This window comes from Trachurus japonicus, chromosome 3 (genome assembly GCF_045865225.1).
Source record: "Trachurus japonicus isolate A0001 chromosome 3, Traja_1.0".
NCBI lineage: Eukaryota > Metazoa > Chordata > Actinopteri > Carangiformes > Carangidae > Trachurus > Trachurus japonicus.
Window position 1 is genome coordinate 9,141,265 of NC_140909.1, and position 25,824 is coordinate 9,167,088.

The following is a 25,824-nucleotide window of genomic DNA, read 5'->3' on the forward strand; positions in this document are numbered from 1 at the left end:
TCCCTTGTGGTTTTTAAATGTGCTTGTGCTATATAAATAAAGTTTATTGATTGATTCATGAATATGCAAAAAATGCGTCATGACTTGTGCCCGCCCACCGCCACTGCCTGGTCAACTCTTAAATTAGTTATGGTGTGCATTAGCGACTTCGCTGCTGAAATTCCTTGTAGCAGAACCCAAACACTACACTACTTACGTTGATTTACATTAAGCACTACGCACTTTTTCTGCACTTTGCACCTAGAGTATACTGAACATGGGTACTGTCCTTCGTAATTTATATTGTCTTCTGCCAGTCTGTATTTTTTATGTGGTGTTTGGTGTTGTGGTGGTCGTACTGTATCGGAGACCAAACCAAGACAAATTCCTATCACTTGTTGACATGGCAATACATTTCTTGACTTGACTTGACTTGACACTACATTGACATGTTAATAATTTCAAAAAAATCAATCTTTGGTTTGGGGCGTCTTTAAATGCAACTGCTTCAAAGCAACTCTCGTTTTAAGGATAACCTTGAATTCAGTTTCTGTCTGACGATCAAAAAACAAGATGCCTCCATTAAACTGGCATAGAAATAAGCAAAAGTATGTTTGAAAGCAGATTCTGGATTGTGTGAAAAGGTGATGTGGTACTCAAAGCAGCACTGAAGATTACATCATGTTTGTCTGGTGGGAGGACAGTCGATGGAGATTTAGCACACTGGCTGTGTATTTTTGAAAAACCTTAGGCTAGAGAAAACATGGCCTCTGCCTTCACACTTGACTCAGCAGAGTCATTGTGAACACTCGGGAAATTGTAAATAACACATCCTGCTGGCCTGCAACATCTCACACAAACCCCTTCGTGCCTCAACTAGTCACAGCTTCGATATTGATTACTCGAAGGTACGGGTCACTGATGTGTTGAAGAATGGCAACGGGGTAAAGACAAGTGTTTTTTCAGACTGGCTTCTCAAACCATAAAGCTGTTTGGAGCAGGACGGAGACATGGGAATATCACAGGATAAACAACATGCTATATTAAAAGACAGCTGATGCATGCTGGAGACGTTAGCTTGCCGTTTTATCACGAGCACAAGGGTGATTTTCTCTCTCTTTTTACCTTTGTCTTTGAATGGAAACAATGTTAAAAGAGACTTTGCATGTTATCTATACACAGAAGCATCACAGAGCTCCCTGGGTTCTTGTTCTCACAGAGAAATATACAACAAGCGAACAACAGTTCAAAGACTGGCTCACATTTTAAGAGCTGTCACAAACAATGAAAGGAGATATGGCGAAACATTTTTACCTGGCTGATCCACAGAACGTGACCTGGATTTATGGATGTTTTCTTTACCTCGTACTGTATAAGTCATATGCCAGAGCCAAAAGGCAACGCTTCTTTGAGAGTATCTGTTGCCTGTCTCAGAGACAGATCAAGCCACTTCTGATCAATATTATCCTGCAAATGAAAGCTATAGGCAAAAGCTTTGCCTCCAGATCAAAGGAGTCTAGAGAGAGTTAAAAAAACAAAACAAGTCTCAGGCAGAGACACAGTTCACACTTTCAAGAAAAAACTCAAATCGAATGAGACAACACTGTCAAAACAACTTGACTAAGACTAATATGGCTGTCATATTCATGTGTACGATAGCAGAACAATGTCAAGAGCTGGACAACAAGGGCTGACCCAACTCTTTCAGTATATTCATACTCTACGCCTGTTAGCGGTTACATGGACCGTCATTTTATATGAATATGACATGGAGAATTATGTCCTTGATCATATGTCAATGTTGCCCAAGTTTTATAAATATGATTGATTAATTCATTGATATCCATGATAATTAGATGCAAATTTGAATACAAAAAAGGTCAACTCGGTAGACGACTGTCAAAATCAAAAGATTTAAGCTCTCACTATGCAAACAGAGCAGCCAGCAAAGCCATGAAGTGGAAGACAATCGATGAACGGACACTCTCTGTGTATATATTAGGTTACGCTGCTATTTCAGATTACTTCATGAAAGACAACCAGTGGGGATGAAAAGATTCAGCACATGAGAAGGTGAATTGCTTCTGTCCGCTCTAAGTTCTTACTCACTGTTGATCACTCTACAGTAGCTGGCCACAAAAAGGTTTAATTCTGAGTTGATACGGTTGCAATTCCCCAATGAGTTTGCAAAATCCTCTAAACTTAATATTTAAAAAAATTAAAATGTTTGGATTGTATTTTTAATCTGCTGATCTGAGTCAACAACAACAACAAAACATCCTATATGGAAATATATGGGGGCTTTGTGTAAGATGTCACATCCAATTTATGAAAAGTAACATATGTGAGTCATAAGCATCTAATTCTCTGTAATATTGTACAGCTCACTGTAGTGATGATGTCATCTGGAGATAAGTCCTCCACAGACGGTGAATAATGGAGCAGCTCATGGGATATTATGTCAGCACGGTGATCTTACTGGAACGGAGCGATGCTTTCTGATGACATGCAATAGACCCTGTAGTGCCCTTCTTGTTCCTATAAGAAGGGCACGGTACTGGTCTCTGGTGTTCGGGCGCGTGCCTGTGCGGTCAAACAATAAAGTGCCCAAAACGAGGTTCCAAAGGTAAAACACAAAACATTTATTTACAACAAAATACCTCTTTGCAGTAGTGGCAGGCAGGACACGAATGGCACATCAAACACGGTCAAAAATGGTTTGCCTTCAACCAGCACACCTGGCACTGATTGTCCTCAGTTTAAATGCACCCCCGTGACCAGAAGTGCGTGACGCCACTTCCGGTGCACGGAGTTATCACAATAAAACCTTTACCTGCCAAATACAAAAACACCAAATAAAGCTAAAATGGCTCCTACAGACCATATATCTAGATAAAAAATCATCTGGACATAATATCTAACATTGAAAGAGCTCGCTGGTGCATTTGAAAAAAGATTTGTCTGATAACATTAATTTAAATCTCGATGCTCTGATTTCCTCTGGCACTGAGAAGTATAAAATATTTATTTGCTGCTGTAATTTACAGCAAAACAGCAAACAAATGTTGAAGTAAATGTAATGGTGATTATGTTTTTATGAACATAATGATGCAATGCTGTCAACATGTAGCATATGGTGCAAAAATGGTGATACTGTAAAATGTTCACTGACTGGATTTGTTTTTCACCAAAGTACCTAATCTTGAAACTACAGTTTGGCAACAGCTAATTACAACATGATGATTTTTTTTATAGTTTTGTTCAGGCAGCCACAGCATCAGTTAAGATAAATACTGTGCTGGTTTAAAACCACAGGGACTTCAGGCATAATGTGTTTAACCAAAACCACAGTTTTGTTGGTTGTTGTAAATACAATCATGGATGGGATTCGGTACAAAACGCCTGGTTTCTAGTGTCACAGGGACTGTAGTCCATAGATTTAATGTTTCATCTATTCATTCATTTAAAGCACATGTTGCCTCTGACTATAATTCAACCAGTGATTACATTCTACACTGCAAATGGAAAAACATTTTAGGAATCTATAAATGTCATTTCAATGAAACGGGATAGAGAGACAGTTTATATGTTTGTGGAGAGACTCAAATTTCCAAAATAGTGCTGAAACAATCTGTGGATTAAAGTGAAATTCCGGCGTAAGTGTAAACCATGGTCAAACACACCGTAACACCGAGTTAGACCCCCCCTCGAGAGATCAATTTGCCCGACCGCTACATTCACGAGATCCACCAACTTCAGCAAATACCGCAATATCGCCACACACGGCGCTGTCCGGATCCACTGTCTGACCGCAACCAAAACGCCACCATTTGCCCAAAATAATGCTCAGAACTGCACCAAATGTCATCAATAGTACACACAGGGTCCCAGCACGTAGTACGAGTTGTCAAACATCTGCTAGCTTTGCCTGTTTTCTTTAGCAAGGAGATGCAACTCAACTCACCTACTTCTCCTCCGGGAGCCGCTCGTTCGTGAGGAAGCCCTGACGAGTCGATCACCGAGTGCACCGGAGTTCCGCAGCTCTTAAAAATGCTCATTTGCGCCTATATCGTGGCCAGCACTCGATAATAATAGTTATAAAGTGATATGCAAGATAAAAAAAAAAAAAACTCTGATTGTATTTCCATGAGGTAATTGTTGATTGAGCTGCGGAACTCCGGTGCACTCGGTGATCGACTCGTCAGGGCTTCCTCACCAACGAGCGGCTCCCGGAGGAGAAGTAGGTGAGTTGAGTTGCATCTCCTTGCTAAAGAAAACAGGCAAAGCTAGCAGATGTTTGACAACTCGTACTACGTGCTGGGACCCTGTGTGTACTATTGATGACATTTGGTGCAGTTCTGAGCATTATTTTGGGCAAATGGTGGCGTTTTGGTTGCGGTCAGACAGTGGATCCGGACAGCGCCGTGTGTGGCGATATTGCGGTATTTGCTGAAGTTGGTGGATCTCGTGAATGTAGCGGTCGGGCAAATTGATCTCTCGAGGGGGGGTCTAACTCGGTGTTACGGTGTGTTTGACCATGCCGGTTTACACTTACGCCGGAATTTCACTTTAACGGGATTGCAGACAATTGGAATGGAAAACAACTTTGATAATGAAATAATTGTTTTAGTTATGTATCAAGGAAAAAAATGCCAGACACGCTTGATGATTTGCTTCTTATTTCTGTCATTGTAATTCAACATCTTTAGGGTTTTGAGCATGTGGTAGATTAAACAAGCAATTAAACAAAAGTGCCTTGATCTCTGGAAATGGTGATTTGGCGGTTTTTTAAATTAATTAATTAATTAAATCATCACAACACCAATCAACATTTAAATGAATAAGAAAAATATATTAATCAGCATAGCCTTGGGTAGCCATGAAATCTTTTTCTGTCAGGAGTGGTCACTTCCTGTGTTTTGAAACAGCAAAAAAATTATGTTCCCAGTGGATTAACCTACAATAAGCCCTTAGCTGTAAATGATATATAGCCACTCTACAATCATATAGCATGTCTGTTTGCTAGTTAACATACAGCAACAGCGAGGTTTACCGCTGCTAAATCCAGTGACAGACTGAAATAGTCTTGCTTTAATTGCTTGCACAAGGCTAAAGCTTCGGTACAATTGTCCGTAACACTGCAGCACTACTTATCACAAAAAAGCCTATTTGTCTTTATTACAGCTTTGGAAAATGAACATCACCGCCACCCACCCTGCAGTCCTATCTATAGCTTTCATTTTCTTTTGCATTTATGAATATATTATACATGACATTAGATTATAGATACCTGATTTCCCTGCAGGCGCTGCCATGCACGATCAGGGAGACTAATTAATGCTAAAGGGGATATTGTTTGGCTAAACTTAGCAACGAGTGCGTGCATGCAGATCAATTGCCTTCAAAGAGCAATGATTAAGTATATTAAAAAAAAATACAAATAGTTATGATCCTTTATAATTTGTGCAGCAGAGCTGGAGGCTGTTGCCCTATTGTGTTTCCTCCCTCAGAGTCCAAATTAATATCCTCCGGCTAGGCTGCAGCATGAATAAGACACCAGAAGGCTGTAAGTGAGTGTTTTTGTCCTTCACTGCAGGTGCTACTCAAAAAGTGTTATATAGGCAACAGAGGTGGCGAGAAAGAGCAGGGAAGTGAAAGAGATATGCACAAGAGGACAGTGTCATCAAAGTGAGGAGGACAGACATAGAGGAAACGGTGGGAGGAGAAGAGGGCGGGGGGTAATGATGAAAACTTAGCATCTCTTCTGTCAACATAGCGGCACATCAACATGCTGTGTGCACCTTCCAGGATATTATAGGTTTCTGTCATGGCTCTCCAGGGCCCTTTGCTTCCTCTAATAGCCATACATTATTCTCCTTTATCTATAGCCTCATCCTCACTAGCCCTGGTCATCACTCTCTCCTTCAGCTGCGCCACAGCTCGTTGTTCTGCTTCTCATTCAGTCTCTGTACAAGAAGACTCTTCTCTCTTCCACATTTATTCAGTCAGTCTGCCTCTTTTGCATTATTAGTAAGTAAGTGATAAAGATGTGAATGATTGCTCGGTTATTTTCTTTGACAACGTGGGTAGCAGCTGCTCCTGATTTGATCAAGGAGTAAAAGGTTAAATTAAGAGCCTGCAATGGGTCTTTTTAATCTCAGCAGCTACTATGTCAATATTTACTTCTGGTTTCCTTTCGGGGGAATTCAAATGCAATTTTTATATTGACACAACGATGATACATTACGGGGACAACTAATCATGTTGAATCATGCTGAAAATTTGCCAAATATTGAATGGAGGTGTTGAAAGATTTAAAATATATGCCTGTAAAAGGTTTACACTATCGTTTAAGGTGAACCGTGTATTTCACTGTGGGTCGCATCAACTCCAGGGACAACACTGCTGTTATGAGAGAGAAAAAAAACACAAGACCTGCACTGTAAACGTCAGACAGCCCCGAAGAGATATCATACCAAAAGTGGACAGTGGCTATTGAAAAGCATTCTGCATGACTGGATGGATGAGGACAGGACAGGCGGTACGGACATAACATTGTATGATGCAGAGCAGATCATGTGAGTCTGTCCCCAGCTCCCTCTGAACAATAAACAGCCACAACAGACACACAACGCCTGTCAGCGACTGCCCTCCCCTGTGGCTGCTACTGGCACAGAGTGGCACACAGCAGATACTAAAGGATGGACGAATCCTCCACTAAATGTATGATTCACATCCATATAATGAGCCTTAAACTATACTAAACAACTTGAAACCTGTATATCTTCAGCAGATCGTGTACTAAGATGCATGAGTGTAGTGTAGTGTATACCTCACACACAGCTCTCAACTTGAATCTTGCGATGGGCACTATGAGGGGGAATTCACCTGAATATGTCAGTCAAACGTTAGACAAGTACAGGGGTAATAGAGTGAATTGGGATATAAAGGAAATTAGAGTTGAAAAAGCAATTTCCACAAAAAGAACCGAGAGCAGCTTGCAGATGCCTAAGGTGCCGTTTAATATAACGAAGCAGGGAAGGAATTGGACCATTAAGGACATCTAAAAATTAAAGACCTTTCCCAGTCTGATGAGACACTAAAGGCCTATGGCAATATAACTACAATCGATAATTTTAGGCGTAGACCAGGGCTGTGCGTGGATGAATCACCGCGGATTGTACTGTAGCATTAGGTGTGTGAACAGACTTCCAGAGGCAGGTCCAATCTTTGTACAACGATACCCAGTCATGCTGTCAAAAATCAAACACTTTTCAAAAGCACGGACGTCTTCTTTCATTTCTTTTTTCTATTTTCTATTTTTTTTCGTGCTCAAAGCTCACCGCCCCGACAATGAGGAGGAGGACACACATCCACAAGCTGAACGATCAGCATCCATCCACCGCTCCACCTCCGGGTGCTTTTGGAGGAGAAATATACTAGCTATCGCCCTCATGGACCGGGGGGCTCATCGATCATGTTGTTTACCGATGATTAACGGAATCATTAAGACATTTTTTTTAAAATTAATATAACTGTGTCTTACCTGGAAAATGTCATATGCTGGTCAAGTCACCTCCGTTTCAGATCGGCGAGGGGTGGTGCTGCTGGCTGGTCGCGCATCACTCAGTGAATGACTGAGACCGTAGCGTTTCAGAGCAGAGGCACAGCAGCAGCAGCAGCAGCAGCAGCAGCAGCGCCCCGGAACGAGTATAAAACATAAGACCAGCCCACTGCAGTTGTCTGGTCCGTGAACACACCACCACCGTCCGCTGCTGCCCCGCCCCTTACTTACTACAGCGCGAGCTCCACCGTTACTCCAACAGTAATCCACTACCCAGACGTTACCGCAAAAATATAACTAAATAATAGAAAGAAAGAAAAATACTCAAAGTATCAAAATAATAGTTTTGCTGTAGCTGTGGTAGCCTACGCACTCGACCATGTCAGTTAAAAATAACCGTTCATTTGGTTGTTGTAGCAACCATCATATCTATGGTAGCAACGGCCAATTTTGATTAGCTAACAGTTAGCTACCACCCATGCTAGCCTAGCATAGATTTTTGCCACGCATTCGCTCTAAAGAAAAAGGTCGTTTAAAAACACAATTCACCGGACTATATCACTAGAATCTCCAGGTCCTCCAGTTATTTCCGACAGTTGTGAAATTATTAAACAACTCTAAACTTTACTCAGGTGCTGCAAACAAGCTACAAAGATGTTGTACGACGCCAAGTCAAGATCGCTGATTCCCGGCCTCCGCTTGGAATCACCTGCGTCCGTTGCTCATTGCTGCCTGCGTCATAGCAGAGACGTAAGGAGTCGCGGTGAATGATAGCTACAAAATCTTTTACTCAACAAGGTGTATTTTTCTTCTTCAATATGTCAACAAACTGGACAGATAGCTCACCAAATTCACGGAGGGGTGGAATAGGTAATTCGGAAAATATAAAAATGTACATTGTGAAATCTGACCGATTTTTTTTTACCCTCAACAGCTGCGCACCATTAAGTTACCATGCCAACTTGTCAGTTTGAGGAAATTAGCCTACTAGCTAGCTAGTTAGCTAGTTAGTTTTAGCAGCTACTGTAGCAGCTCGTAAAGTAAATAGCTAACGTCAATTCATCTCATCCTGTGTTAAACTTATTGGCAATGAATGTCCATATAAATTATGATGACACGAGTAGCCTGTCCAAACAAAGGCTGGTAACGACCTTGTGTTTATTTTCTTCACTGCCACAGCAACCGAAATGAAAGTTAATGGAAAGGAGAGATACGCGGGACACAAGATGGAGAAATGGAGACAGAGAAGTTGATGGAGACGATAGAGGACCAACTGGTTCCCAGAGAGAGAGACGAAAAAAACAATATCTAGGTAAGATGAAATATCCTAAATCAAGGCTATAAGTTACAGAGGTGTTGTTGTTTTTAATCTTACAAGATGTTCGTTCTTCCCTAACAGTTTTAATGTTACACATTGGGATGTGACATTTTGCTGTTCCCTTGGCAGTTCATTTTTGCTTACCTTGAGTAATCTTTCTGCCATTTCCTTGCTTTTTCATTGCTCAGAATAGGATTAGGATAATATCACTTTGCTGTTCAACACAAAGAAAACCGACTGGCTTGATCACATTAAAAATGTAGGCCGTATTAGAGAAACATTGGTCATTACAGTGGAACCAGAGTGGAACTTATACTCTATATTTAACAGCACTAATCTAGCATAATTATAATGTCATCATGGTATAGAATTATTGTATAAATATATTATTCTATAAAATGTGCCATTTTAGACAGATCTGTGTAATTTCTACTGATATGATTCTTAAGCTATTATTATTCACGTTTTTCCCTCCATTCATGTCTAATTACCCAGAAGGTAGGCTACATGCATGGTTCAGAAAATCTCACAATTTGATTTTGATTCTTGGGGTCATGTCTCGTTTCAAAATTGATTCTCTATTCAAAATCAATTGCAATAAGTTGATTGTCTGTAGTGCTATTTGTTTGCATCCATGACATGCACACACATGTACTTGCCATGTTGACAGTATGACTGTGCACCAGTCGAACATGCAGCTCAGTTATATTAGATGATACCATGAATGTAGCCGTTTGTAACTGGCATAGCTACAAGCAACAGTGAATGAATACAAGTAGTTTGTGTTTTAAATGATTTAATCTACTTACTTGTGTTAAAACATGTGAAGTGGCATTGGAAAAATCCATTCAGAGGAAAAACTGCTGTGCAACAGAGCTAGACTATGAATACGCACCTGAGCTAGCTTTTACTTCCAGCAGCGCATTTTGTTCGAATGTAACAGACTGACTTTGAGTATTTACTACTTACCTTTTTTATTCATTCAGCAGCTGAGATGCTACCTGTAGCAAGTGGCAGTTTTAAGGTGGAATGCCTCCTCCGTGTTTATGAATGCATGGTTGACATTTGGAAATCACTGTAAATTTCAATATGACAACTTTGACTGTTTGGTTTTATCAGCTTTCTTTGGAAATGCCATGTGTATGAAAAAAAAAATTTTTCATGGAGCATGCCCTCCAACACACATATGCAAGCTCAGTTTTTTGGATTCGGTAGTCATGTTGTCAGCCTCTGAGCAACATGAAAACCTCTCAACTGTCCCATTGACTCCAGTGTTAACTGATGATAACCAAAAACATAAATGTGGGCACATTGATAACAGTGGTAGCTCAGTCATTCTTCACATCAGCAAAACAGATGACACATGTACATCTTCAGCAAAGTGTCACAATGAAAAAGTTTCAGCAATTTGAAGATCTTTTTTTTTTTTTTTAGCTAAGGCATCTTGTTTGTAAAGTGCCTCAACAACTCAGCTATTTCAGTCTACACATACTTTAGAGACAGAAGTCTGTGTGTCTGTGTGTGTCATTGTGCCTATTTTCTCCAAAAAAATAGGCACGTTGCTGATCAATAATACTGATGAAATGCTGTTGCGTCACAGTTTGTCAGAAAACATACAGTTCACATACATGTTTCTCTGCGTGCAGAGTTAGGTACTGGCTGTAATATGTATCATGATTATCTGAGTCTGAGTTGTCTTTCAAAAATGGCATGTGGCACTTTAATGTCATAGGTATTCAGCAAGTGTGTTTATTTTTCTTAATAGTGATGACTTATGACTATTACATTTCATCATTAGTGTGTGAATGGGACACCCCTAAATTGCTACTCGCCTACCGATGGTAGTTGTTCGTTGCTGATAGCAGTTTAGCCAACTTCCAATAGTAAAATTGTATTAAAATGCAAATGAAAGACAAACAAACAGAGCCAACTCTGAAATGACAGTTTATTGTTTAGTAAAGAAGGGCTTATCTCTAAAGTCTAATGTTCATTCTGCGGTTTGTAAACAGTTATTATGTTTGTTTCATTCTGGAGATTAATTGTAATCGCATTATTTGTATCTGTGTATCAGCCACAATGGAAAACAGTGGATCAGGCTTGGCCTTTCTGGTTTAATCCATGCTGTGATGGAAAAGAAAAAGAAAAACACAACACATTTTTATCACTTTTACTGATAATTAAATTTAACAAAAAATGTTGAGTCACATAATAAAGTAGATGCTCTCCAAAGCTGTTCAGCCTCACACATGAGTTTCAGGTTAGTACTGCCACCAAGTGGCTGTGTCATAACATTACAGCTGAATGAAGCAACAGGGTGAGATCTATCACATTAAATCCACAAATGCAACAGAAAAACAGCTTTGATAAGTCTTTTTTTTTTCACCAGAAAGGATAATCAAACAGTCCTGTATGTAGAAATATATAGAAATAATACTAATTATGACATGTTAGCTCTTTAATTCCAGATAAGTCAGAATTACTAAAAGAAATAAGCCAGTTTTGTTACATGGTCATGATAGATAACCATCAACCACATGACAACATTTATAGAAAATTGATTTAGAAAGTACCATTATTTACCATCATAATTAAATGAGTTTGATGTTTATTACTGTGTCAAAGTGGTACATCATGTCCCTGCTACTGCATTGTGTTTTCTCATTCATCAATCAGAACCTTTTTTGTAAGGGAGAATAATATGAAGCATTGATATTATAGTCATTGTATTGGACTTGATGTTATTAACGTGTGACATATTTACTCAGATAAATTAAATGTTCTTTTCAACAGTAACGATAGTTGGAGGTCATTCCTCCATCAATACCTTTTGTGTATGGTAGAATAATTTGAAGCATTGATTGTATTGTTTTGGACTTGATGTTAGTGATCTGATGTATTTAAACAGATACTTTTTCATTTTTAAGTATATTTTTCTGGCTTTTTTCCTTTAATTGATAGGATATAAACAGATAAAGAGAACATGTTCTCTTCAACAGTAATGATAGTTGGGGATGTGAGAGGCAGGAGGCTAAAGGTGTGCAATTACAACAACAACGTGTAGCACAATAGTTACAAAAGCATAAAATAAAATGAAAATGCAAAATGTTGTCAGTAATTGCAACACTATTTTATTTCATTTTATTTGTCTTTGAACCAGGGACAGTGCACATGAATCAACATTTCAGTTTCCACATCAATGTAAATGTGCAGGAGTTAGCTAAAGCTAAACTAGAAATTTCTATGAGATGTTGATGGCTTTTATTATTATCAGTATTTGTCAGGAAGTCCAGCTGGTCTGAAATGTTTGGGATCTTTTCCATCTTCTCAGGTTTGCTGCCTGATCAGCCTAGTCCTCATGACCATGACCCATTCTTTCTTGTGTCCTCTCTTGGACATTGCTGGAGGAAAAGAGGAAAACAGGCAATGAACATCAACACAAGCATGGGACCATACACTTCAAAATGTAGTTAACACAGTGCTGTATAAAAGATCTAAGATCAGAAACCAGTTTCACCAAACATGGCTGTTTTACATAGGCATACAGTACAGTAGGCATACATAACTCTGCAGTAATTAGCATTGCATCTGGAGGAAACAGGAGGATAGTGAACTAAGCACAGCAGTCTGGACCTGTGATGATCATCAGATTCATCTATATTTCCCAAAGTATGTTTTGAGATGGAGCTGTGTTGAGGTAGGCCTGCAGATTGTCTTATTAGGCTGATGTTATCATTATCAGATAAAAGCTCAGCTCAGCTCCAGCTCTCATTCCCGTAAAAATAACAACAGACAAAATACTTTAGAAAGATGTGATTTGGAGGTAGCAAATAAATGTGATACCAAAAACAGCCAAAAATTATCCCTGAGGCAATCACCTCTAAGATGAGAATAAAACCAATTCAAATAACCTTGGATCCATCTACAGCTTCATTAACAAGATTTTTTTGTTGAAAATAAAAAACCTGATATGCAGCAGCCAACAAAATAATCTCCTTAACTCTTTGCTCCTCACCTGATGACTTCAGCTGCCCATCTTCCCCCTGGTCCCCTCTGTGCAGCATCGTAGTTTCCTCTTGAATGAAAGTATTTGCCCGAGTTTTCATAGTTGGCCTCCCTCACGTCTCTGTGGCCTCGCCATATATCATGACCCCCTGATCAGACAAAATTGAGTAAAAACTCATGAGAGAATGCAGAAAATAAAGCCCATCATGTAAAACACTACATCATGCATGTCAGACACACAGTTATACACATTTTTAATGAATATGTAAAAAAAAAAAAACGGCCACAGTACTAACCTTGAGCAGGTTTAACAGGCCACTGAGCACTGGCTGGTTTAACAGGCCACTGAGCACTGGCTTCTGCAACCAGAAGCAGAGCAAGACCTGCTAGAAGCAACTTCATGGTTGTATATATCTGAAGGAAAAGTAAGTTAAACACAGTTCATCATTACACAAACTTAAATACATAATATCAGGTTCTATCACTATATGAAAATGTGAATTTACCTTCTGTGCCTTTTTCAGAGAGTAGACTTAATTTCTTGTGAGTGTAGACTGCTTGTCTGGACCTTTCTTTTATATTATTCTGAAACAGGCTGGGTTACCGGATTTCAGAAAATTCCCGTAGAAAAGGTTAGAGATCAAGAATATCAAATAAACACTTTGGACATTACCAAGTTATGCAACTGCAGGTAATGCAGGAAAGACCAGCAAGTTTAAACAAACAAAACAGAACATTTTGTCACACAGGGAGGGACGAGATTACAGCTGTTACTGTCGTCCTGACAGTGACTCCCGACACTTGAACCTGAGTTGCTTTTATTCTGAAAAACTCTAACAAGTCAAACTGTAGGATCTGTTGGACACTAATTCATCTGTCTAACCATCATAACTATGACACCTGAAACTGTAAACACAGCTGATCGATCGAAAAAAATTACAGCTTCAGTGAATTTACTTTCCGTCACTGAGAACAGGTTCTTAAATGTAACTCAGTCAAAGTAAGACGTATCCTCAAGATTTTTAGCAGTTCTGTTAGGTCATGCATGCTTTACAACATGCTGGCAAAGCTGGACATGTCAGATTTGTATGGGCTCGGAGAAAATCGCTTGGAGGTCATTCCTCCATCAATACCTTTTGTGTATGGTGGAATAATTTGAAGCATTGATCGTATATTGTATTGGACTTGATGTTAGTGATGTGATGTATTTAAACAGATACTTTTCGTTTTTAAGTATATTTTTCTAGCTTTTTTTCCTGTAATTGATAGGAACAGACAAATTAAATGAGAACATGCTCTCTTCAACAGTAATGATAGTTGGGGATGTGAGAGGCAGGAGGCTAAAGGTGTGCAATTACAACAACAACGTGTAGCACAATAGTTACAAAAGCATAAAATAAAATGAAAATGCAAAATGTTGTCAGAAACTGCAACACTATTTTATTTCATTTTATTTGTCTTTGAACCAGGGACAGTGCACATTAATCAACATTTCAGTTTCCACATCAATGTAAATGTACAGGAGTTAGCTAAAGCTAAACTAGAATTTTCTTTCATTACTTTTATCAGAAGTTGATGGCTTTTTTTATTATCAGTATTTTTCAGGAAGTCCAGCTGGTCTGAAATGGTTGGGATCATTTCCATCTCGTCCCCAGCGGTTTGCTGCCTGATCAGCCTCAGAGTCCTCGTGACCATGACCCATTCTTTCTTGTGTCCACTCTCTGGCATTGCTGGAGGAAAAGAGGAAAACAGGCAATGAACATCAACACAAGCATGGGCCAAGTAAAGTACACTTCAAAACATAGTTACTGTACACAGTGTTGTATAAAAGATCTAAGATCAGAAACTATTTTCACCAAGGGTGGCTGTAACAGGTGTAGGCATACAGAACACTGCAGTAGTTGTAACTGTAATTTAGTATTGCATCTGAAGGAAACAGGAGGATAGTGAACCAATCACAGCAGTCTGGACCTGTGATGATGATCATCAGATTCATCTATAAAGTATGTTTTGAGACGGAGCTGTGTTGAGGTAGGCCTGCAGATTGTCTTATTAGGCTGATGTTATAATCAGATAAAAGCTCGGCTCAGCTCCAGCTCTCATTCTTGTAAAAAAAACCCAACAAAGGTAGGTAGCAAATAAATGTGCTACCAATAAAACAGCCAAAAACGATCCCCGAGGCAAGCACCTCTAAGATGAGAATAAAACCAATCCAAATAACCTTGGATCCATCTGCAGCTTCATTAACAAGATTTTTTTGTAAAGAAAATAAAAAACCATATACGTATGCTGCAGCCAACAAAATAATCTCCTTAACTCTTTGCTCCTCACCTGATGACTTCAGCTGCCCATCTTCCCCCTGCTCCCCTCTGTGCAGCATCGTAGTTTCCTCTTGAATGAAAGTATTTGTCCGCGCCTATATAGTTGGCATCCTTCATGTCGTTGTAGGCTCGCCACATATCACGAGCCCCTGATCAGACAAAATTGAGTAAAAACTCATGAGAAAATGCAGAAAATAAAGCCCATCATGTAAAACACTACATCATGCATGTCAGACATACAGTTATACACATTCTTTAAAAAATATATATACAGTATACTGTATAAAAAGGCCATATTTCTAACCTTGAGCAGCTTCAATAGGAAACCTGTGCCACTGAGCATTGGCTTCTGCAACCAGAAGCAGAGCAAGACCTGCTAGAAGCAACTTCATGGTTGTAGATATCTGAAGGAAAGGAAAGTTAAACACAGTTCATCATTAAAACACAAACTTAAATACATAATATCAGGTTCTATCACCAAATGAAAATGTGAATTTACCTGCTGTACCTTTTTTAGAGAGTAGAGCAAAACTTAATTTCTTGTGAGTGAAGACTGCTTGTCTGGACCTTTCTTTTATATTGTTCTGAAACAGGCTGGGTTGCAGGATTTCAAAAATTCCCAGTGCAAAAGAGAAACCTAAGGACATTCCCAAGTTGTGCAACTGCAGGTAATGCAGGAAAGACCAGCAAGTTTTATACAAACAAAACAGTTTGTCAGACAAAAATCTGTTTCAATTATACGTTTCCACTTTTATTGATTCTTTATGTTACAGCAGTTGTTTCTATATATCTATAGCAATTGTTTTTTGATTTCTTAAGGTTATGTTGTTGAATTTCTTTTGACAAAGACTGGAAGAGAGGCTCCAACTATCCAATCAACAAGTTAAATATTTTTCTATGAACTTGTCGCTAAATATGGACAGAGTTTAAGCCTATACCCCATTTTGACAGTAAATGTAATGCAATAATGTTGCTGACAGACTTGCGTTACATTGTTGTTTAATTTAATATTAAAATCAACGACAAAACCGTTTCCTCCAAAAATGTAGTGGCTGGTCAATGATTTCAAATCCTGTTCTGACTCAGTTTGTCAGGATGGCGCTCATATGACATCATTTCTTTTATGCTAATGTTGTGTGTTTAGGTTTTGTCCGGTGCTGTCAGTTGATGTTTTTGAACACAGGTCATGTCTCTTTGCACGTCGAGCTTAGTTTCTGAAAAGTCTTGAGCAACTTGCTGGAATGTATCATGTTTATCTGAGTCTGAGTCGTATGTGTGACCCCTGTGTGATGTCTTCTGTTAAAAAGGAAGCTCTCGGAGCTGTTCAGGTTTGTGATAACAGCAGGTAATCACATTAATTGTATCTGTGTATCAGCCACAATGAAATCAGTGGATCAGGCTTGGCCTTTAACAATTTTATTTTACTGATAATTCAATTTCACAAAAAAATGTTGAGTCACATAATAAAGTAAATTCCCCCCGAAGCTGTTCAGCCTCAGACATAAGTTTCAAGCGAGTACTGCCCCCGAGTGGCTGTGTCATATAATCACATTACAGCTGAACGAAGCAATAGGTGCACAGCAGGGTGAGATCTGTCACATCTAATTCACAGATGCAACAGAAAACTTTGATAAATCAATTGTTTTTGCCAACAAAGAACAATCAAACAGTCCTGTATGCAGAAATATATAGAAAGAATATTAATTGTGAGATGTTAGCTCTTTTTTTTTCAGAATGTTGCTGTAGAAAGTCAATATCATGATAGACTGTGTTTGATGTTTATTACTGTGTCAAAGTGGTACATCATGTCCCTGCTACTGCATTGTGTTTTCTCATTCCTCCATCAGAAACTTTTTTATATGGAAGAATAATTTGAAGCATTGATATTGCAGTCATTGTATTGGACTTGATGTTATTAATGTGTGACATATTTAATCAGATAAAGTAAATGGGAACATGTTCTCTTCAACAGTAACGATAGTTGGAGGCAGGAGGTCAGAGGTGTGAAATTACAACAACAACGTGCAGCAAAGCTACAAAAACGTAACATAAAATGACAATGCAAAATACTGTCAGTCACTGCAACACCATTTCATTTATTTGTTAAAGCAGAAGTAAGCGATCCGGTCGTTTTGGCTAACTTCTTGTCAGCCGATGGAGTTAGCGGTCCCCGCCCTCGTCCCTACGTCACCACATTCACGCGCATCCCTTGGCTGCACACACAGAGAGGACCGCCCCTTTATGCCGTTCTCTCTCCTCATTGGATAAAGGTTGTAGGATACAAGGAAAGTTTTCTCCTCGGCTTACAGCAGAGCAGAGTGACTGACAGACCCGTGTTTCAGACCAAACACTCTATACAAGTGATTGCTGTCGGAAGATATAACTATTTAAGACTTATATTAACACAAACATTCCGCTTACTTCTTTAACTAGGGACAGTGCACAACAATTTCAGTTTCCGCGACACTGGGAGCTTCCGCTACAAACAAGCTTATAACCTATACTTATTTAATTTTTTTCGGAACAATTTCTCATGTTGGGGCTTCAATACAAGAGGGACATTACAGACGAGCACTATGGAGGTATTTGGATGTTTTTTTGGTGTGTCTTTTTGGACAAAGAAAAGTGAGGCCCATTCGCAACCGTCATGTGGACATGGTAGATAACCATCAACCACATGACAACATTTACAGAAAATTGATTTAGAAAGTACCATTATTTACCATCATAATTAAATGAGTTTGATGTTTATTACTGTGTCAAAGTGGCACATCATGTCCCTGCTACTGCATTGTGTTTTCTCATTCATCAATCAGAACCTTTTTTGTATGGGAGAATAATTTGAAGCATTGATATTGCAGTCATTGTATTGGACTTGATGTTATTAACGTGTGACATATTTAATCAGATAAATTAAATGTTCTTTTCTTTTTTTTTTTCAATTATCTTTTTATTTATTTTTTACATTTAAGTGACATAACAGACAATCAAACAAACAAAGAAATAAGGGAAGAAAAACAAACAGCCAAAATAAACAATAACAACAAAATACAGCAAATCAAATTACATCAGTCCATGGTCACAGTTCACAGTTCATCCTTGTGGATGTTATGTAGGCATGTCAAACCCTATTATGGTATGATAGTGTCAGAGGTCCATAAACGGTTCCCATATCCTCAGGAAGGCATCCCCCTTATTTTTTAGAGCGTATGTGCGTTGTTCCAGTCTTAAAGTTTCATTTAAGATTTGTTTAAACAGATTAAATGATGGGGGTCTTTGTTGATTCCAGCTGAGCAAGATGCACTTCTTTGCTATATAGGACATTATGATAATCCTCTTCCTGCGTGTGATGTCCAGTGTCTTGTCCAATTCCGTACCAAAGAGGTACCGTGTTGGTGTAAGGTCCAGCTGGGTTTCCACAACCTTAACAGTTAGATCATGTATCGCTTCCCAGAAATGTTTTAATTCCTTGCATTCCCAAAAGACATGCATAATTGAACCTATACATGTTTTACATCGATGACATCTAGGGGATGAGTTGGGAAACATTTTACTTAAGCGGAGTGGAGTAAGGTACATCCTGTGCATGAATTTATAATTTTGTTCGATTATTTTATTACACGACAGTGAGGAAAAAACATTTTGACATATGGTATCCCATTGATCTTCATCAAATGCACATCCCATATCCTTCTGCCATATATTCCTAAGTGGGGTCAAGGAAGAGCTGTAATGGTTCAACAAAGTACTATAAATTACAGAGATTTTTCCTTTTAATGATGTGGATTTCACCAAAATCTCCTCAAGATTTGTCAGCCCCAAAGACAGGCGTTTTTCCTTTTTTAGAGTGTTTATTAGATGGCGAATTTGTAAGTCTTTATAAAGGTCCTGTTTCGGGATTCCGTATTCTGACATTAAATCTATAAAGGACTTGAGTGTGTCCTCAGCAAACAAATGTTGGAATTGACGTATACCATTGTCTCTCCACTTTGCAAACAAGGAGCTTTAAATGTTCTTTTCAACAGTAACGATAGTTGGAGGTCATTCCTCCATCAATACCTTTTGTGTATGGTGGAATAATTTGAAGCATTGATCGTATATTGTATTGGACTTGATGTTAGTGATGTGATGTATTTAAACAGATACTTTTCGTCTTTTAAGTATATTTTTCTGGCTTTTTACCTGTAATTGATAGGAACAGACAAATTAAATGAGAACATGCTCTCTTCAACAGTAATGATAGTTGGGGATGTGAGAGGCAGGAGGCTAAAGGTGTGCAATTACAACAACAACGTGTAGCACAATAGTTACAAAAGCATAAAATAAAATGAAAATGCAAAATGTTGTCAGAAACTGCAACACTATTTTATTTCATTTTATTTGTCTTTGAACCAGGGACAGTGCACATTAATCAACATTTCAGTTTCCACATCAATGTAAATGTACAGGAGTTAGCTAAAGCTAAACTAGAATTTTCTTTCATTACTTTTATCAGAAGTTGATGGCTTTTTTTATTATCAGTATTTTTCAGGAAGTCCAGCTGGTCTGAAATGGTTGGGATCATTTCCATCTCGTCCCCAGCGGTTTGCTGCCTGATCAGCCTCAGAGTCCTCATGACCATGACCCATTCTTTCTTGTGTCCACTCTCTGGCATTGCTGGAGGAAAAGAGGAAAACAGGCAATGAACATCAACACAAGCATGGGCCAAGTAAAGTACACTTCAAAACATAGTTACTGTACACAGTGTTGTATAAAAGATCTAAGATCAGAAACTATTTTCACCAAGGGTGGCTGTAACAGGTGTAGGCATACAGAACACTGCAGTAGTTGTAACTGTAATTTAGTATTGCATCTGAAGGAAACAGGAGGATAGTGAACCAATCACAGCAGTCTGGACCTGTGATGATGATCATCAGATTCATCTATAAAGTATGTTTTGAGACGGAGCTGTGTTGAGGTAGGCCTGCAGATTGTCTTATTAGGCTGATGTTATAATCAGATAAAAGCTCGGCTCAGCTCCAGCTCTCATTCTTGTAAAAAAAAACCAACAAAGGTAGGTAGCAAATAAATGTGCTACCAATAAAACAGCCAAAAACGATCCCCGAGGCAAGCACCTCTAAGATGAGAATAAAACCAATCCAAATAACCTTGGATCCATCTGCAGCTTCATTAACAAGATTTTTTTGTAAAGAAAATAAAAAACCATATACGTATGCTGCAGCCAACAAAATAATCTCCTTAACTCTTTGCTCCTCACCTGATGACTTCAGCTGCCCATCTTCCCCCTGCTCCCCTCTGTGCAGCATCGTAGTTTCCTCTTGAATGAAAGTATTTGTCCGCGCCTATATAGTTGGCATCCTTCATGTCGTTGTAGGCTCGCCACATATCACGAGCCCCTGATCAGACAAAATTGAGTAAAAACTCATGAGAAAATGCAGAAAATAAAGCCCATCATGTAAAACACTACATCATGCATGTCAGACATACAGTTATACACATTCTTTAAAAAATATATATACAGTATACTGTATAAAAAGGCCATATTTCTAACCTTGAGCAGCTTCAATAGGAAACCTGTGCCACTGAGCACTGGCTTCTGCAACCAGAAGCAGAGCAAGACCTGCTAGAAGCAACTTCATGGTTGTAGATATCTGAAGGAAAGGAAAGTTAAACACAGTTCATCATTAAAACACAAACTTAAATACATAATATCAGGTTCTATCACCAAATGAAAATGTGAATTTACCTGCTGTACCTTTTTTAGAGAGTAGAGCAAAACTTAATTTCTTGTGAGTGAAGACTGCTTGTCTGGACCTTTCTTTTATATTATTCTGAAACAGGCTGGGTTGCAGGATTTCAAAAATTCCCAGTGCAAAAGAGAAACCTAAGGACATTCCCAAGTTGTGCAACTGCAGGTAATGCAGGAAAGACCAGCAAGTTTTATACAAACAAAACAGTATTTTGTTAAAAGTTTGCACTTTTATTGATTATTTATGTTACAGCAGTTGTTTCTATATATCTGTAGCAATTGTTTTTTGATGAGAGCATGTGTGACCTTTTAAAGGTGAATTTTTGTTTGAGCGTTTAGGTTTTGTCCAGTGTTGTCAGTTGATGTTTTTGAACACAGGTCATGTCTCTTTGCACGTCGAGCTTAGTTTCTGAAAAGTCCTGAGCAACTTGCTGGAATATGTATCATGTTTATCTGAGTCTGAGTTGTATGTGTGACCCCTGTGTGAAGTATTCTGTTAAAAAGGAAGCTCTCGGAGCTGTTCAGGTTTGTGATAACAGCAGGTAATCACATTAATTGTATTTGTGTATCAGCCACAATGAAATCAGTAGATCAGGCTTGGCCTTTAACAATTTTATCACTTTTACTGATAATTCAATTTCACAAAAAAATGTTGAGTCACATAATAAAGTAAATTCCCCCCCAAAGCTGTTCAGCCTCAGACGTAAGTTTCAAGCGAGTACTGCCCCCGAGTGGCTGTGTCATATAATCACATTACAGCTGAACGAAGCAATAGGTGCACAGCAGGGTGAGATCTGTCACATCTAATTCACAGATGCAACAGAAAACTTTGATAAATCAATTGTTTTTGCCAACAAAGAACAATCAAACAGTCCTGTATGCAGAAATATATAGAAAGAATATTAATTGTGAGATGTTAGCTCTTTTTTTTCAGAATGTTGCTTTAGAAAGTCCCATTATTCAATATCATGATAGACTGTGTTTGATGTTTATTACTGTGTCAAAGTGGTACATCATGTCCCTGCTACTGCATTGTGTTTTCTCATTCCTCCATCAGAACCTTTTTTATATGGAAGAATAATTTGAAGCATTGATATTGCAGTCATTGTATTGGACTTGATGTTATTAATGTGTGACATATTTAATCAGATAAAGTAAATGAGAACATGTTCTCTTCAACAGTAACGATAGTTGGAGGCAGGAGGTCAGAGGTGTGAAATTACAACAACAACGTGCAGCAAAGCTACAAAAACGTAACATAAAATGACAATGCAAAATACTGTCAGTCACTGCAACACTATTTTATTTATTTGTTAACTAGGGACAGTGCACAACAATTTCAGTTTCATACATTCATTTCATTACTTTCATCAGAAGTTGATGAATTTTAATTCTTATCATCAGTATGTGTCAGGAAGTCCCTCCGGTCTGAAATGGTTGGGATCATTTCCATTCCTTCGCCATGCAGCGGTTTGCTACCTGATCAGCCTCAGAGTCCTCATGATGATGACCCTTTTACATCTGTGACCTTTTTGTAGAGATGAGAGCAAGTCTTAATTTCTTGTGAGTGTAGACTGCTTGTAGGGACCTTTCTTTTATATTGTTCTGAAACAGGCTGGGTCACAGGATTTCAAAATCATAAAACTTCCCAGTGCAAAAGAGAAATGGTTAGAGATCAGGAATATCGCACAAACACTGAGGACATTCCCAATTTGTGCAGCTCCAGGTAATGCAAGAAAGACCAGCAAGTTTTATACAAACAAAACAGTATTTTGTTAAAAGTTTGCACTTTTATTGATTATTTATGTTACAGCAGTTGTTTCTATATCTCTGTAGCAATTGTTTTTTGATGAGAGCATGTGTGACCTTTTAAAGGTGAATTTTTGTTTGACAAAGACTGGAAGAGAGGCTCCAACTGTCCAATCAATTAGTTAAATAGTTTTCGATGAACTTGTCACTAAATATGGACGGAGTTTAAGCCTATACCCCATTTTGGCAGTTAATGTAATGCAATAATGTTGCTGACAGACTCACGTTACATTGATGTTTAATTATATATATATACAGTATAAATCAACGACAAAACCGGTGCCCTGCTAAAAAATAAGAAGATTTTATTCTATCGAGCAGTTTCTCTCTCAGGCGTGACACTGGATGCCTGAGAGTGGAGCCTGCACCGGAAGCAGCCACACCCTCTTTGGAAGGGTTGGTATCATTTCTTGTTGTTGAATTGAATTGATTTCCATCTCGTCCCCAGCGGTTTGCTGCCTGATCAGCCTCAGAGTCCTCATGACCATGACCCATTTTCTCTTGTGTCCATTCTCGGGCATTGCTGGAGGAAAAGAGGAAAACAGGCAATGAACATCAGCACAAGCATGGGACCAAGTAAAGTACACAATTTCATCAAGTATGGCTGTTATAGGCATAGGCATACAGAACCCTGCAGTAATTAGCATTGCATCTGAAGGAAACAGGAGGATAGTGAACTAAACAGTAGTCTGGACCTGCGATAATCACCAGATTCATCTATTCCCCAAAGTATGTTTTGAGATGGAGCTGTGTTGAGGTAGGCCTGCAGATTGTCTCATTGGGCTGATGTTATCATTATCAGATGAAAGCTCCAGCTCAGCTCCAGCTCTCTTTCCCGTAAAAATAGCAACAGGCAAAATACTTTAGAAAGATGTGATTTAGAGGTAGCAAATAAATGTGATACCAAAACAAAAACAAAAAAACAGCCAAAAATTATCCCTGAAGCAAGCACAGATAAGAATAAAACCAATTCACATAAACTTGGATCCATCTGCAGCTTCATTAACAATATTTTTTTATTAAGAAAATAAAAAACCTTGTACTGTATGCAGCAGCCAACAAAATAATCTCCCTAACTCTTTGCTCCTCACCTGATGACTTCAGCTGCCCATCTTCCCCCTGCTCGCCACACATCACGAGCCCCTGATCAGACAAAATTTAGTAAAAACTCATGAGAATGCAAAAAGTAAAGCCCATCATGTAAAACACTACATCATGCATGTCAGACACACAGTTATACACATTTTTTTTTTTTTTTTTTAAAGGCCACATTACTAACCTTGAGCAGCTTCAGTATGCCACTCAGCATTGGCTTCTGCAACCAGAAGCAGAGCAAGACCTGCTAGAAGCAACTTCATGGTTGTAGATATCTGAAGGAAAAGAAAGTTAAACACAGTTCATCATTAAAACACAAACTTAAATACATAATATATATTCATCAGGTTCTATCACCAAATGAAAATGTGAATTTACCTGCTGTACCTTTTTTTAGAGATGAGAGCAAGTCTTAATTTCTTGTGAGTGTAGACTGCTTGTCTGGACCTTTCTTTTATATTATTCTAAAACAGGCTGGGTTACAGGATTTCAAAATTATAAAAAATTCCCAGTGCAAAAGAGAAATGGTTCGAGATCAGGAATATCACACAAACACTGAGGAGAGTCCGAAGTTCTGCAACTGCAGGTAATGCAGGAAAGACCAGCAAGTTTAAACAAACAAAACAGTACTGTACATTTTGTCACACAAAAATCTGTTTTCATTAGTTTGTACTTTTATTGATTATTTATGTTACAGCAGTTGTTTCTCTCTGTAGCAATTGTTTGTTGATTTCTTAAGGTTATGTTGCCCTCTTGAAATGAGAGCATGTGTGACCTTTTTAAGTGAAAATGAACTTTGTTTAGGACTTGAACACACTCTTGCAAAGTTTGGCACAGACCTCTAAGGCAACGTCAACTGACGTACGCCTGTGCTGAATAATTTCTGTAATGCTAAATATGACTGTTAGCTGTTTAAATATTTAATGTTATCATAAAATAATATACAGTATCTCACAAAAGTGAGTACACTCCTCACATTTGTAAATATTTTATTATATCTTTTCATGGGACAACACTGAAGATATGACACTTTGATACAATGTAAAGTAGTCAGTGTACAGCTTGTGTAACAGTGTAAATTTGCTGTCCTGTCAAAATAACTCAACACACAGTCATTAATGTCTGAACCGCTGGCAACAAAAGTGAGTACACCCCTAAGTGAAATGTCCAAATTGTGCCCAAAGTGTCAATTTTTTGTGTGTTTTGACCACTGCCTTGCTAAAGACACTGAGGGTAAAGGTGATGGACTGTCCAACATGTCTCCAGACCTAAAACCCTACTGAGCATCTGTGAAGCATCTGTGGAGCATCCTCACATAGAAGGTGGAGGAGCGCAAGGTGTCTGACCTCCACCAGCTCCGTGATGTCAGCATGGAGGAGTGGAAGAGGTTTCCAGTGGCAACCTGTGAAGCTCTAGTAAACTCCGTGCCCAGGACAGTTGAGGCAGTGCTGGAAAAATTGACACCTTGGCCACAATTTGGACATTTCACTTAGGGAAGACAGCAGATTTACACTGTTACACAAACTGTACACTGACTACTTTACATTGTATCAAAGTGTCATATCTTCAGTGTTGTCCCATGAAAAGATATAATAAAATATTTACAAAAATGTGAGGAGTGTACTCACTTTTGTAAGATGCTATTACTTTATGATAACATTAAATATTTAAACAGCTAACAGTCATATTTGTGAGATACTGCAAATGTCTCACTTTCCTCTACTGACAATATTTATAAATAAACACATGTTCATGGTGGTACAGGTGACCACGCCCACTTAGGAGACAGGAAGTGCATAACATTTCAGATCATTGGCGCAGCTTGTAATGAGCCATCTTTTCATACAAGGGGATCTTTGGTTTCAGCAGTTTAAAGTATTGTTATGGGCTCTATGCACAACTCCACTACTTCCTGAACTTAATGGTGCTCCTTTTTGATTAATCCAGGTGTGTCTGACCATTGTGACTACTCAGACACACCAGGATT

General features: G+C 38.7%; 4 protein-coding genes and 2 long non-coding RNA genes across 12 annotated transcripts in view; 2 read left to right on the top strand and 4 right to left on the bottom strand.

Moving 5' to 3' along the window:
• apba2b (amyloid beta (A4) precursor protein-binding, family A, member 2b) overlaps positions 1-7,659 on the bottom strand; it is an 86,687-nt gene extending 79,028 nt beyond the window's left edge. For 2 of the 4 annotated variants that reach the window (XM_085759346.1, XM_085759352.1), the window contains exon 1: positions 7,526-7,659. The gene's annotated coding sequence lies outside the window, so the exon portion shown is untranslated. Of the gene's footprint in view, positions 1-2,367; positions 2,458-7,525 lie in introns of all 4 variants that reach the window. The other 2 variants (XM_085759357.1, XM_085759364.1) reach the window with 2 other exon arrangements.
• Positions 7,660-11,984: 4,325 nt separating this feature from the next.
• On the bottom strand, positions 11,985-13,503 carry LOC146989558 (amyloid protein A-like). The gene is given in 5 exon segments (XM_085759381.1): positions 11,985-12,186; positions 12,188-12,259; positions 12,874-13,012; positions 13,160-13,277; positions 13,370-13,503. Coding segments are annotated over 4 exon segments (375 nt in total). The 5' UTR covers positions 13,266-13,277; positions 13,370-13,503; the 3' UTR covers positions 11,985-12,128.
• On the top strand, positions 12,267-23,675 carry LOC146989559 (uncharacterized). The gene is made up of 2 exons (XR_015034230.1): positions 12,267-12,681; positions 23,627-23,675. It is a non-coding gene; the product is annotated as an uncharacterized LOC146989559 (long non-coding RNA).
• Positions 14,281-15,673, bottom strand: LOC146989560 (serum amyloid A-5 protein-like). Its single transcript, XM_085759412.1, has 3 exons — positions 15,489-15,673; positions 15,195-15,333; positions 14,281-14,593 (listed from the first exon to the last, which is right to left on the bottom strand). The coding sequence occupies exons 1-3, from the start codon at positions 15,574-15,576 to the stop codon at positions 14,455-14,457; spliced, it is 366 nt and encodes a 121-aa protein (XP_085615538.1). The 5' UTR covers positions 15,577-15,673; the 3' UTR covers positions 14,281-14,454.
• On the top strand, positions 14,530-15,022 carry LOC146989561 (uncharacterized). The gene is made up of 2 exons (XR_015034229.1): positions 14,530-14,645; positions 14,682-15,022. It is a non-coding gene; the product is annotated as an uncharacterized LOC146989561 (long non-coding RNA).
• Positions 19,528-24,265, bottom strand: LOC146989562 (serum amyloid A-5 protein-like). Of its 4 annotated transcripts, XM_085759403.1 has the most exons (4): positions 24,045-24,265; positions 20,736-20,758; positions 20,442-20,580; positions 19,528-19,840 (listed from the first exon to the last, which is right to left on the bottom strand). In XM_085759403.1, the coding sequence occupies exons 1-4, from the start codon at positions 24,098-24,100 to the stop codon at positions 19,702-19,704; spliced, it is 357 nt and encodes a 118-aa protein (XP_085615529.1). In that variant the 5' UTR covers positions 24,101-24,265; the 3' UTR covers positions 19,528-19,701. The 4 variants fall into 4 exon arrangements, with proteins under 4 accessions (XP_085615529.1, XP_085615523.1, XP_085615517.1 ...); XM_085759397.1 differs by lacking the exon at positions 20,736-20,758 and having other exon boundaries at positions 24,022-24,265; XM_085759391.1 differs by lacking the exon at positions 24,045-24,265 and having other exon boundaries at positions 20,736-20,838.
• Positions 24,266-25,824: the final 1,559 nt, after the last annotated feature.

What these genes read in the sequence shown, in the direction of transcription:
- LOC146989560 (XM_085759412.1), bottom strand. Translation starts at nt 15,576, where the DNA reads ATGAAGTTGCTTCTAGCAGGTCTTGCTCTGCTTCTGGTTGCAGAAGCC. An exon ending in TCCTATTGAAGCTGCTCAAG is followed by an intron (nt 15,334 to 15,488) that starts GTTAGAAATATG and finishes TTGTCTGATCAG; the next exon opens with GGGCTCGTGATATGTGGCGA. An exon ending in TGGGCAGCTGAAGTCATCAG is followed by an intron (nt 14,594 to 15,194) that starts GTGAGGAGCAAA and finishes CTTTTCCTCCAG; the next exon opens with CAATGCCAGAGAGTGGACAC.
- LOC146989562 (XM_085759391.1), bottom strand. Translation starts at nt 20,823, where the DNA reads ATGAAGTTGCTTCTAGCAGGTCTTGCTCTGCTTCTGGTTGCAGAAGCC. An exon ending in TCCTATTGAAGCTGCTCAAG is followed by an intron (nt 20,581 to 20,735) that starts GTTAGAAATATG and finishes TTGTCTGATCAG; the next exon opens with GGGCTCGTGATATGTGGCGA. An exon ending in TGGGCAGCTGAAGTCATCAG is followed by an intron (nt 19,841 to 20,441) that starts GTGAGGAGCAAA and finishes CTTTTCCTCCAG; the next exon opens with CAATGCCAGAGAGTGGACAC.